The sequence below is a fragment of the Penaeus vannamei genome, chromosome 12 (assembly GCF_042767895.1).
Source record: "Penaeus vannamei isolate JL-2024 chromosome 12, ASM4276789v1, whole genome shotgun sequence".
In the NCBI taxonomy this organism is placed as follows: Eukaryota; Metazoa; Arthropoda; class Malacostraca; order Decapoda; family Penaeidae; genus Penaeus; species Penaeus vannamei.
The window spans coordinates 14,939,912-14,952,411 of record NC_091560.1 but is presented as its reverse complement, the minus strand read 5'-3'; the positions used below and the strand labels follow the sequence as shown (position 1 = coordinate 14,952,411).

The 12,500-nt window shown below is 38.2% G+C and overlaps 1 protein-coding gene across 1 annotated transcript in view; it reads left to right on the top strand.

Annotated features, from left to right (window-relative positions):
- LOC113823293 (uncharacterized) overlaps positions 1-7,841 on the top strand; it is a 10,899-nt gene extending 3,058 nt beyond the window's left edge. The window contains exons 6-14 of the mRNA XM_027375909.2: positions 437-578; positions 777-1,025; positions 1,548-1,560; positions 3,870-4,001; positions 4,584-4,701; positions 5,266-5,386; positions 5,644-5,834; positions 6,076-6,220; positions 6,875-7,841. Coding sequence (XP_027231710.2) covers positions 437-578; positions 777-1,025; positions 1,548-1,560; positions 3,870-4,001; positions 4,584-4,701; positions 5,266-5,386; positions 5,644-5,834; positions 6,076-6,220; positions 6,875-7,119 — 1,356 coding nt within the window. The 3' untranslated portion in view covers positions 7,120-7,841. The remainder of the gene's footprint in view (positions 1-436; positions 579-776; positions 1,026-1,547; positions 1,561-3,869; positions 4,002-4,583; positions 4,702-5,265; positions 5,387-5,643; positions 5,835-6,075; positions 6,221-6,874) is intronic.
- Positions 7,842-12,500: the final 4,659 nt, after the last annotated feature.

Here is a 12,500-nt window from a genome sequence, read left to right as displayed (position 1 = left end):
TTTACTATAAAATGTAAGATTGTTGGGTGACTCGCTGTCTGTCATGTTGTGCTTCCGCATCACTTGGTGTGTAAATCTGGAATCATTTTGACACCAAAGATTGCCCAAGTTTCAGGCCGGTAAGTAAATGCTTTGTGTCCCACCACATCATTCGACGGGGATGTACACTGTACAGATGCAGTTACCCAACAAAGCCCACCACTTGTAGTCCGTGTTTCATCAAACAACAAGCGTGCTGTACCAGTTCCTTGAAGAGATAACAATTACTATCTTTTTCTCCGTATCTCTTCTTTTGAGACGCATCTCTCATATCAGATATGAATCAAATTCTGCCCTTAAAAATAGACATAGCTGTTTGCAAATCATTCTAACATGATGCATTTGGTACCTTAGAGCAACGGGGATTTGGATTACATAAAACCTTTACTTAACGCAGGCTTGTAGGGGAGAAAACGTTGACAAAGGCGTCCGCTTACGTCCAGTGGGGTTTCGAGTACAGAGTGACGACTTCTCCCAAGAGGACGAACATACCAGCGTTTTAGACGCGGATATGCTCATAATGTGGGCTTCATACCCAGGTGTGTATACTCGTTATCTAATATATGGACTGTTACTTTTGTCTGTCATGTTCAAGCCAATAATTACACCACATTTCCCATTTTGGTTACCTGATGCATCAGTTAGCGTATTAGAAACAGCTAAAGATGAACAAATGATGAATAAATAACCAGTGTTCAAGTATCTCCCATGCTCACTCCTGAAAAAATAACTTTCAGGGATGTACGCCTTCGTGTCTCCCTTCAATTATAATGGGAGTGTTTTCCTGCACTTCCTCTCCAAAGTCCTGATCGAGGACGGCGACCACCAGGACCTCGCCGCCATGCTCCTTCGGGTGACCAGAGAAGTCGCCGTTAGTTATGAATCTTGCGTCCCGGATAGAGATAAACTTAATAAGAATAAACAGATACCTTATACAGTGTCCACGCTCATGCGCAGGGTGTTTTTCTTTTGTCCAAAATGGAAGTGAGATTACAGATCATTCAAAAATTCATATTCTGCTGTGTATTTAAAATATATTTAGTTAATATGATTCACCATTTCCAGGATAAATAGCAAATCGCTTTTTCACATGAGCTGCATTTGTGTACTGGCTAACGGATGATAAGATGCCTCTTATCATATCACTTCAGATACAGATAACATTAAACTGAATATCGGCAATATATCTGCGTTTCATTCTTCCTTATCAAATTTAGAGTGGCAAAATAATACATATAGAATGTTCTGATATTTCTGGCCTAAACATAATTGCTAGGTTTAATGAATTCCGGATTTCTGCAAAGAAAATATTATGACAACACATTTCATCAACTCATCAGTCCGGTTGTATAAACTTAGCTGACTATTTTTTTTATGTTCATGATTATTTTTTATGTTTTGCGTATGTCTTAAACCAAACAAAGGAATTACATGCCATTTCGAGACACGTACTATCAGACAAAACAAGAAAACATGAGTCCTGATAACCCCCTGGATTTTATCTTCAGGTGTTGCCACGTTGTACGTTATATATATATATATATATATATATATATATATATATATATATATATATATATATATATATATATATCTGTGTGTGTGTATGTATAGAAGTAGAGAGAGAGCGAGAGATAGATATAGGTATGTGCGTGTCTGCATATATATATATATATATATATATATGTGTGTGTGTGTGTGTGTGTGTGTGTGTGTGTGTGTGTGTGTGTGTGTGTGTGTGTGTGTGTGTGTGTGTGTGTGTGTGTGCGTATGTGTGTGTGTGTGTGTGTGTGTGTGTGTAGATGTGTGTGTGTGTGTGTGTGTAATTATATATATATATATATATATATATATATATATATATATATATATATATATATATGTATATATATATATGTATATATATATATATATATATATATATATATATATATATATATATATATATATATATATATATATATATATATATATATATATATATATATATATATATATATATATACATGTGTATATATATACATGTATATATATATATATATATATATATATATATATATATATATATATATATATATATATATATATATATATATATATATATGCGTGCGTGTGTGTGTGTCGTAGAAAGGTATGAATGGTATATATATTTCTAACGAAGATATATTCGAAACCGGTCAAATACATCTCTTATATTGTGAAGATATTCATTCTCATTCATACCTTTCTACATTGTCAAAATTAATACGGTTCAAATATATATATCATATACATAGATGTGTGTGTATGTGTGTGTGTGTGCTTGCGCGCGCGTGTGTGTAAAATACGCTCCTGCAATAAACTTTTATAATCCGATAACGCAAAAATCGGTTTCTTAAATTCCCCGATCTCCAAGGATATAGTAAATTCCAGGTAGTGATAGAAGAATATAAACGATAACACTTTATCCTTTCTGTTCTTATCATTATATTATCAAACCAAGCATGTTTATCTGTGTGAAGTGTCAGAAGTTCCATGAGGTTGAGAGGGTCTGTATGTACGCCAAGTTCCTTCCTGACTTCTCGCCTTCTACTTTGAAATATTAAGGAGCATCTAGCAACAATAATCATAATTGATATTCTTCTTAGACAAGGTAAGTTTTAGTGGAAGACGTTACATTATTTTAAAATATAAAGCCAGGAATTGTAAAAAATCCGTCACCAGATGAAAGTAAGTAATATTGACAAGAATATAAATGTTCTAGATATCGGTCATATAGCACTATGGTATCGGATTGTGGTGAGAGGTTTTATTTTAAAGTTCTTTGTTAGAGTGAAAATGCCATATGGGGTAGGATAGGTATTGATGAAAAGAGGAAGAGTTAAGGATAAAGAGTGATTAGATCAAATGAAGGATATTTATGCGTCTGAGGAAGGTGAATAGGTTATCAATATCACCAGATAAAAAGTTTTCAAAGTAAGAAGTTTGAATGAAACAATAGATAGGACACACACACAAGCACATACATATACAACCAATTACGATTATTTGAGTATACGATACTAAATCTTCCCTCCCTAAGATCTATACATGGCTTTCTCTGGTTGATCCTATGGTCTCTTAATGGCAATGCTAGTACGACATCGCTATGGTAAGGAAACCAAACCATTCGAGTATGTTTATATATTGCCACAATAGAGAGCGACCACGTTCTTCTTGTGTTTCGCTGACAGAAAATAATTCAATTCACGTCGACCTCAGTCCGTTGTGATTCTGTTGCGAAAATAATGTTTCGAGTGTAATGCAGATGAGCTTTACGTTAGTTACCCCAGGCAAGTCTCGTTCTCTTATCGATGTTTGTGATTCGAGGGAGAGAAAGTGGATTCCATTAGCAAAACTTCCATGTCTATATTTATATCAGTTCCAGCCCCACCTGGAGGAAGTACAATTCTGTCTTACTACACGTCTTCGGGGAGTTGAATGAAAATAGACAAAGAATTCTTTCGACCAGAATTTGTTATTTTGGAAATCAAAATCTAAAATATTTACATAGACAATAGACATGACATGGCACATGAGAGTAAGGCATTTTCGCCAAACCATCCCAATACACAATGAATCATAGACAAATTGATTAGCATCTATTTTTGCTATTGCTTTCGTGGATAATATCGGCGGGAAATTAGATTTTCACTTTTTTTCATTTTCCTGGAAATAAATGTCGGTGGACCCACTATTCAAGAAAAAAAAAATGCTGTGGCCTAACCGAGGCTTCTGCACTTAGCTATGGAATCATAGAAAAGGCAGGAAAAGTACCTTATTTTGTCGACATTTTCATTCTATATCTTAAGGTGTTTTCATGTCACGATCACCAGGTCAAAACCATATCATATATTCAACAGATTGACGAAAGTTCATACGATGGAGAAGGCACAAGATGGCAGCGACGGCAGAAGTTTGGGCTTTGGAGTTGCGGTACAAGAGTAAGTACAATTTCGATATGTCTTGATTAGTATCTATCTATCTGACTAAATTTCACTGAAAAAGAAACGTCAGATATGATGTGATGCAGAGCATTAGGAGGACATAATTTGTTCACAGTTTGACAACAATAATTAATGTGTAATTCGAAGGAGCAAAAGTAGCTTTTCTAGGAAGGCAGGTACATGCATAGAAAAGGTCATCACTCCTTTATTTACATGTGCATATATAAATAAATATATATATGTTATATATGTATGTGTGTGCATGCATGGGTGCGCGCGCGAGCGTGTGGGTGTAACAAAAAATTATACAATTCTCATAACATGCAATCCGAAACCTGTCTGTACATATAGGCTCAGTCAGTGACAGGGACACAAAATTCCGCAAGTTGAGAAAGCTCCGAGATGATGTTTTCGTAAAGTAGCTTCCCTAACTAAAGACATCCTTGTATCTGACCCGAAACCTCGTGGGCCTTAATTGCAAGGATTGTGCCTTTCCTACTGCGACTGTGTGATCTTTCGCTTATTTCTGTAAGTGCTGCAGTTCATCATCTGACGGTGTCCCTCTCCCTTTCCGACCAGCCGTCCCGATGCGCCCATGCCGGTAGGAAGGAACGAACCAACGTATAACATGCAGCATAAAGAGCGAGGACATGCCCTCATCCTCGCCTATGAAAACTTTTCAAGTTATGGGCCACCAGTGAGTACTTGTATGCAATTTTCTCCGGGCTTGTATGAACGAACAACTGACTGATGCATTGTTGCTATACACTGCACGTATTCATTTAGTAAACTTATTCGCATCCTTGCTGTTGACATTAAGTGGACCGCGGTCTGTGGCTTTCTATTTCACAGAATGAAATGCTTTATTTTCGGAATGTTATTTTCCAAAGTTAATGATTTACTGACAAACAGCCAGCAACATTAATAGTTAACAGCTGTATTCGCCTTAAAATTCTGATGATCCGCAGAAAGTATATGAAAGGTATGTTGATATAATTACCAACTAAATAAAAGAATCTTGGTGAGAAAGAAAAGGGAAAAGTAGGAAGGATTGCAAAGTCTCCCAAATCGGTAGGAAAGGGAGGCAGAGATAGAAAAAAAAAACAATCAATGGGAAAAGTTGAGGTGAGAAGGCAAATAACAATCCCTTTTATGTAAACAGCTTTGATATGCTAATATGTGAAAAATAGGACATCGCAGGTAATAATAATAATAATAATAATAATAATAATAATAATAATATGTCGTGAACGCCTGACAGAGACGGAGCTGCGCCGAACATGATGTCCAGATTATCAAGAGTGCTTTTAAACAGTTAGGATTTACTGTCCTGACTCACTGGGATCTGAGGATGGAGGACTTTCTGAAAGTTCTCAAGGAAGGTAGGTTTATTTCCAAAGTGTCACTGAGAGCCTTATTCCTTTCCACAGTTTACTGAAACACTAGCAGATTGGCATAAATATAGGGATTACAGCAGATGGGAAATCATTTAACCATTGTGTAAATATTATAGGATTTGCTTATTAGCAACAACAGCCAAACCTTAATATAAAGTATACACATGCAAGCACACAAAAGTATAGATGTAATATACGTATTTAGGGAGAGCAACCCAGCGCATTGGCTCTTCTTCCCTCAGAGAGCCAGAGCGATCACTCTGACCGTGACTGCCTGGTGGTGGTTCTGATGTCTCACGGAGGCATCGACGCCAGCAAAGATGAATTCATCTGGACTTTCGACAAACAAGTCAAAACGTCGGAGTTATGGAAAAACTTCACTCCGGAAAAGTGCCCGACCCTTGCTGGGAAACCGAAGATGTTCTTTCTCCAGGTAAGCTGGAGGCCTTTCTGTGAATGAGTATTAGATCTGTGCGGGGTATTCACTCCAGGGACAGGTAGGCGCTGAAGTAGGATCATTGTGCATTATATGCGCGGTCTGAAAAACAGTACGTCGCAATACCATGTTATAAATATCAATATCAGTTTTATCAAAATATATACAGTACGTGTTCTCGCTAAAAGAAAAAGAAAAAAAAATCTTTCCTAAGGTACTAAACCTACCTTTCGCACAGGCTTGCAGAGGAGAAAACGTGGACAAAGGCGTCCGCTTACAGCGACCAATGGGAATGCGAGTGCAGACCGACAGTCTTCCAGTCGAGAGAGACTATGCTATTCCTCTGCATGCTGACATGCTCATGATGTGGGCATCATACATAGGTATGTAACCTTTATAGGAATTTGTATCTTCCGCGTGAATACAAAATCAACCTTTGATGACGTCTTCTCAGGAGCCTTTTGCACACCATTGAGAGCGCCCGTCCGAGTATGCAACCTTATGCGCTGGCTCCGCAGTTGTAGATGAGAGGAAATCACTAGTAGAAGGGTTGCAAGGAGAGGCACGGTAAAATCATTCAAATCAGTGAGCAATATTGTCAGTACAGAGCATACACTTCTGGAATGTTTTAAATTGTATCAAGATTTTCATTGTTATTATTTCACAGTTAATTCAGAAGTCAGTACCTTCAATTTGAATATAAATGACCACCACCATCATTGACCTTCTATTTTTATTAGTATTAATACGATTACTACCTTTACTGTATTCATTATTGTTACTACTATTATAATATTTGGCATCCTTATTGTCATTAATATTATCATTACTATTTCATTATTACTGTTATTAATATTCTTATGATTATCACTGATGTTGCTTTTGCTGCTTGGCAATGATCACCTCGACTCTTACTAGTGTTATCAATGATACTACAACTACTGCCACTGAGATCTTTCCTATTGGTACTTTCTTTACCAATTTACACCTCAGAAAAACAGAAATGGATACCTGCCAACTCATACCTTCCTCCCCAGGGACCTTTGCCTTCAAGTCAAGCAACAACGGCATGAACGGGAGCGTGTTCCTGCACTTCCTCGCCAAGGTGCTGCAGGAGGAGGGCGACCAACAGGACCTCTCCACCATGCTCCTTCGAGTGACCCGGGAAGTCGCAGTCAGTTACGAGTCCTATGTCCCGGGGAATTACCATCTCGATATGAACAAGCAAATCCCTTACACAGTATCTACACTCATGCGCAAGGTCTTCTTTCATTCGAAATGATCGAGAACGTTAAATGAAATATGACCGGTAAAAAAAAATATATATATATAAATGTACCATATACACGAGAGATTGGGGCCAGTTTTAAGTTATAGGTAGAGGGAAAGAAAAAATCCCTTGGACAGCTGAAATATGTATAACTTTCTCATCCGCCATCTATTATTTGACCAGGAGATGGCACACTGACAGCAATGAAAATATTATTCGGAGTGTACGTATTTGCTTTGTTTAAGGTAGTAGGTCACGAGTACCGAAGCAAATTATAACTGAGCGAAGCAGGGATTAAAATTCTACAGGTTACATTGATTCAACTCAGTACGTCATATATGATACATTAAAGCTTAATTTCATGAATCCATTTATCTAAACTATGGAACTTTAAAATTACCAAATCTAAAGCAGGTCAGATTTTTTGTTGGTCTGCGCTCAGCTCTACGTGAACAGTGGGTGCAATTAAGAATTAATCAGAGCTGATTTTGATTGTTATGTTACAATCGTTCTGATCATGAGAAATAATAAGTCACTAGTTGTACTATTCATGGTTAAACGATACAGTTTGCTTTTATCGTCCTGACTTCTTTTAAGGGTGTAAGGGTTATCTATGATATATGTGATTATCATGCTCATGTGTGACACATTTATATTTAGATTTAGTCCATTTTAATAAAAACTTACCTTTATCCCATACCCTGTATTTAGAATTAAATTCTAATGAGCAAAAATGTTTATATTTCCTAAATGTTGGATTTTATAAAGCATACAATTTACTTGGCTTTTCTTACTCTACTTGTAATACGCTATACAACATACATGCATCACTATATCAGTTCACTGCGTCTATATCACATCATTTTGTGTGAAAGTTGTCGAGACTTACGGGCCCGAGGATCACGCCACCATCACTTCCGATCACCACACTCTTCACTAAACCTCTGAGCACACCATAAGCCCGTTTCAGACACGTCGACTTTTCGCCCTGTGTCATAGGCAGTAGGATGTCATGCTTTCTACAGCGGGCATGGCTAAACATACGATTTAAGCGACCAATGGTTTGTTTGAAAGTACAGAAGAAATGTGATACACCAGAAAAAAGCCTTTGAATCCTCCTATAACATTTTCACACCGGGAATGGGTACAAATCCGTATCTTATACAAATGACCTTGCAGTGACTGCGTTTTACAGCCCTCTGCGCTTTTGCAAGTGCTAATAGATGCAAGGGATTCTCTGAAAAATCTCTTGCTGTCTACTGTGGAAGGTGATGCCGTGAAGCAGACCATGCACTATTATGTCATCATGTTGACTGCAAGCATTTCCATTGTGTGTAGATGCTATAAAAAAAATCGCAAATTAATAAATCTGCACCGATGTTTTACATTCAGTAATATCGTTTGTGCAGTCAAGCAATGATAGATACATAAATTTATTCAGTCTACAACCATCAGCAGTGTCAGTAACTCGCTACATGCAAGTTTTGGAGGGAGTGGAAAGTGATGCTTATAACACGATTGGGGAATATTGCCCCAAATATATCCTATAAAGCCTAACCTTATGCTGCCTATTCCATCTTTACATCTACCACCCATATTAAAGGAACACACTAATCCCATCAAATAATTTATTGTTTCCTTGCCCATGCAAAGGAAATTCTGCTAGTAAGGTGGGGCAAAATAGTTTTGTATTTATTGCCACACCCAGATAATTCACAATTAAAAGTCTTTGTATACATGCTTTAAAAATGACGGAAAGTCATAAAAAATACATAGATATGAGAGTATGCGCGACCAAGAAACTCAGAAATCGCCTCCAAAGATTAAGGTTAGTTTTCGTTTTGTGTCTAAAACTGTGAAATGGAGCCTTAATTCTTTCAAACATAGGCATGATGAAGGTATAAGAATAATTAGTGCAACAATTTGCTAAATTAAGTATGGTAAATAGAATATAAATAATGTTGCCTATAGAACGCATGTAATCATATACTTATACAGAGTAAATCCAATGTCTAAGGTAAATTTCTTGGTCTAAGGTTTGGTTTTGGAAGAATGCTAGTTGTGAAACTAGTCTTAATTACAAACAGGCGAGTCGTCAATATGGCTATTCGTTGAAAATTAATTCATTTTGCAATCCCCAACACACCGCACAGATGCCCCTTACCTTTTCTATGCTCTTCATTCTGTTTCTGTTGATTATATAATCATCACTAATTTCCTTCATTTCCCCATTCTCTTTCCCTGCACTTGTTTAAACCGCTCGTATTAGTGGGACCCGTGGAAATTCCATAGAAAAAAATCTCCCTTTTTCACCTACTTCCTACCTTTTTCCTTCCCGTCTCCCCTTCCCCTCCTACTTTGTCTGACCTGGATGTTGATCCAGCACTGAGTGAAGAAGAAATGCGCTAGGACGATTGGCCTTCGTTACCACCTCAGGCTGGCGAGACAAACACGAGGTCGATCGCCGCGCCCCAACCATAGCGAGTCGTCTCCCGCTGCCAAAACAACGAAACGCAAGGCTTCTTCGCTACAACCTAGCTAGCTACAATCACCACGCCTGTCTTTCATGGCTCGCCTCGAAGCAGTAATTTACCCACGCCTGCCACCTCATCTGGGTCACGCATACATAAAGAGTAATATCCACTAATAGCATGCACCTTCATGTCCTCTCTTGGAATGCTTGTAGCATAACGTCACTAGTCAAAATCACCTCACTTAAGGTATGTATTTATTGTCATCACCCAAATTGTTGGACATGCTCTGGGAACTACAGCTCCTTCCTTCTGTGGTTATATTTCTTAGGTTCATAGGAATGGGCTCATCACTTCTATCACCCCCTCTGTTCAGCACTGAAAACTCCTACATCTGATGATGACAATACCACTTTTCAGCTCCTTGAGGTTAAGCTGGGAGAAGGAACGATTTGTCTCTGCAATGTATACATTGCCCCAGGATGAATATTGATGCTCAGCCTTCTCTCATGGACCATAGTACAGTATATATGGGTGATTTTAACGCGCGGCAGCCTGCTTTAAGGAACTGTCCCAATACTGTAGTGGCACATAAGTCATGTTGCTCCTGTGTGGCACACAACCACCTAACTCAATGGGACACAGCTGACATGCATTCTCTAGGAGGAATCCTTGACCACATACTTACGGACTCGCAGCATCTCAGGTCGGGTGCTCATCTGTACTTGGTCTTTTCACGGATCACCTTGCCCTAGACCTTCAGTAATCAATCTGTACTCTCCATTCATCTGCCTATCAATGTGCCCATATCAGTATCCCACCAAATTACTGGCCTAGCTATATTTCCTACATGTCTGATCTCTTTTTCAACCTTGATCTCGTCTCCTGAAAAATAATACTCGTCTCTTGTTTAACACATGATTTTTATAACCACTAGGTTCGCCGACCAGCTTGGAGCTCATGAGTGGATAATTGATTGACACATTAAGGCAGCAGAAACGCAGTAGAGTACATCCTTATCAGAGGGATCCTACTTCACATAACTTGGAACAATACCAGACGTCCAGCAGTGCACTTGTTGCCCTACAGAAATATGTTAATCATGATGCCTGGCGCAATTCACGTCTTTGGTGTCCAGGATCCTTTTCTTACAGTCACTGTCAAGATTTGGCTATCACCTCTCTCTAGTTCCTTAAGCCTCGCCTTGAGGTGACACATGTCAACAGATGCAAGGAGCTGCATATATCCTTTAGCAGCCAAGGAATACTTCCTGAAGGAATTCAAGGACGTTAAGAGGTGCTCTCCTCTCAGAAAACCTGCCGTCCTCTACGCCTACCAGCAGCCCTCCTAAGGAAAGATGAGAAAAAGACATTCCAGAAACAAAGGATGAACTTCGTCAGGTTCTTGCTAGCTGTAAAGCAACAGCCCCAGGTGATGACGGCATCACATACTCTGCCTTGTGCCTCCTACTGAATGTCTTTGGTGATCCCCTTTTACAGTTTTACAACCTCTGCTTCCGACATGGAAATGTACCACAAGGCTGGACAAAAAGCCTTATGTACCAGTTCCTAAGCCTCGTACCAAGTGTAGGTCAATATGCCTTACATCATGCTTCTAAATAGTGCTAGAACGCATCCTCCTGAATCGCATTATGTATCGCCTATAGGATACACTTACGTCTAGATTATATAGATTCTTGCCACAGCACAGCGCGCACCATTACCTATTAGAGCTATACTCCCGACTCTCATCTACAAGTCTTCTGGCGTTCACGGACCTAAAAAGTGCCTGACATTGCAAATCCAGATGTGATCTTCGACCAGCTTGTGGGCTATAGTGTAAGTGGACACCTCTTGCAGTGGATACGAGGATTCCTGAGCAATAAATCATCCTATGTCCTCTTTAAAGGTGCCTGCAGCATACCTAAGTGCTTTGGTCTTGGGACTCCACAAGGAGGAGTCCTTAGTCCATTTATTTTTAATATCCTTATACACTGTCTCATCTCCCAGCTCCCTGATATCCCAGGAACAATCCCATGCTATTCAGACGATATCTGTCTTCACTCCCAACTCATTTTACGAATCTTCCTTTTCATATGTCCTAAAACAACAAAACCCACAAACACTCCTTCAATGTTTAGCGAGACTCAGTATTATGCCATTCTGCACAGTATATTAATCCCACCATTCATGTATTGATACGTAACAACGTCATCAATTCCATAGAAAAGATAAAGTTGAGTTGCCAATGATATTTATTATAGCCAGTAAGAAAACAATTTCTGACATTTTCATGTTAAAAGATGTATATGAAAATGCATCAATATATATTACAAGTTGTGGGATACTCAAACTGCAGATATAACTCTCAAGTGAAATGAAAAACGAAAAGAAAATCTACAGACAGAAAATGCAATGTTATAACCAGTTTGGAAAATATTTCCAACTTGTGTAATAAGTTAACAGGTTAAAATAGAAAGCTTTTCATATCAAAATTAGGTTTCAATTTCGAAATACAAACTTCTTGAATCTTTACACTACAGTGACTTCAAAGCCGCTTGGGAATTTGTTAACATATTCCTCAAAAGCAATTTCATGAAAATATTACCCGACCCATGTCTCGGATCAATAACGAGAAAGAACTCTTGCAGAAAATTCAACCGTGAACAGGGCTGGAATTGTACTGAAATTCATCTGCTAAACGGAAACAATAGACCAACGATGGATTTTTTTTTTTTTTTTTTTTTTTTTTTTTTTTTACCGAAGGCTGTATTTTTGTTAATTTGTATTTTTACAGATTGATGCAAATGAAAAGTGTTTATAAAGCAATATTGGGATAGTTTCCCCATTGTTCAAATGAATTAAACTTGAAATTTTCTGATACCATCCTGGTATGAACTGATATGATGTAGCAAATGACGTG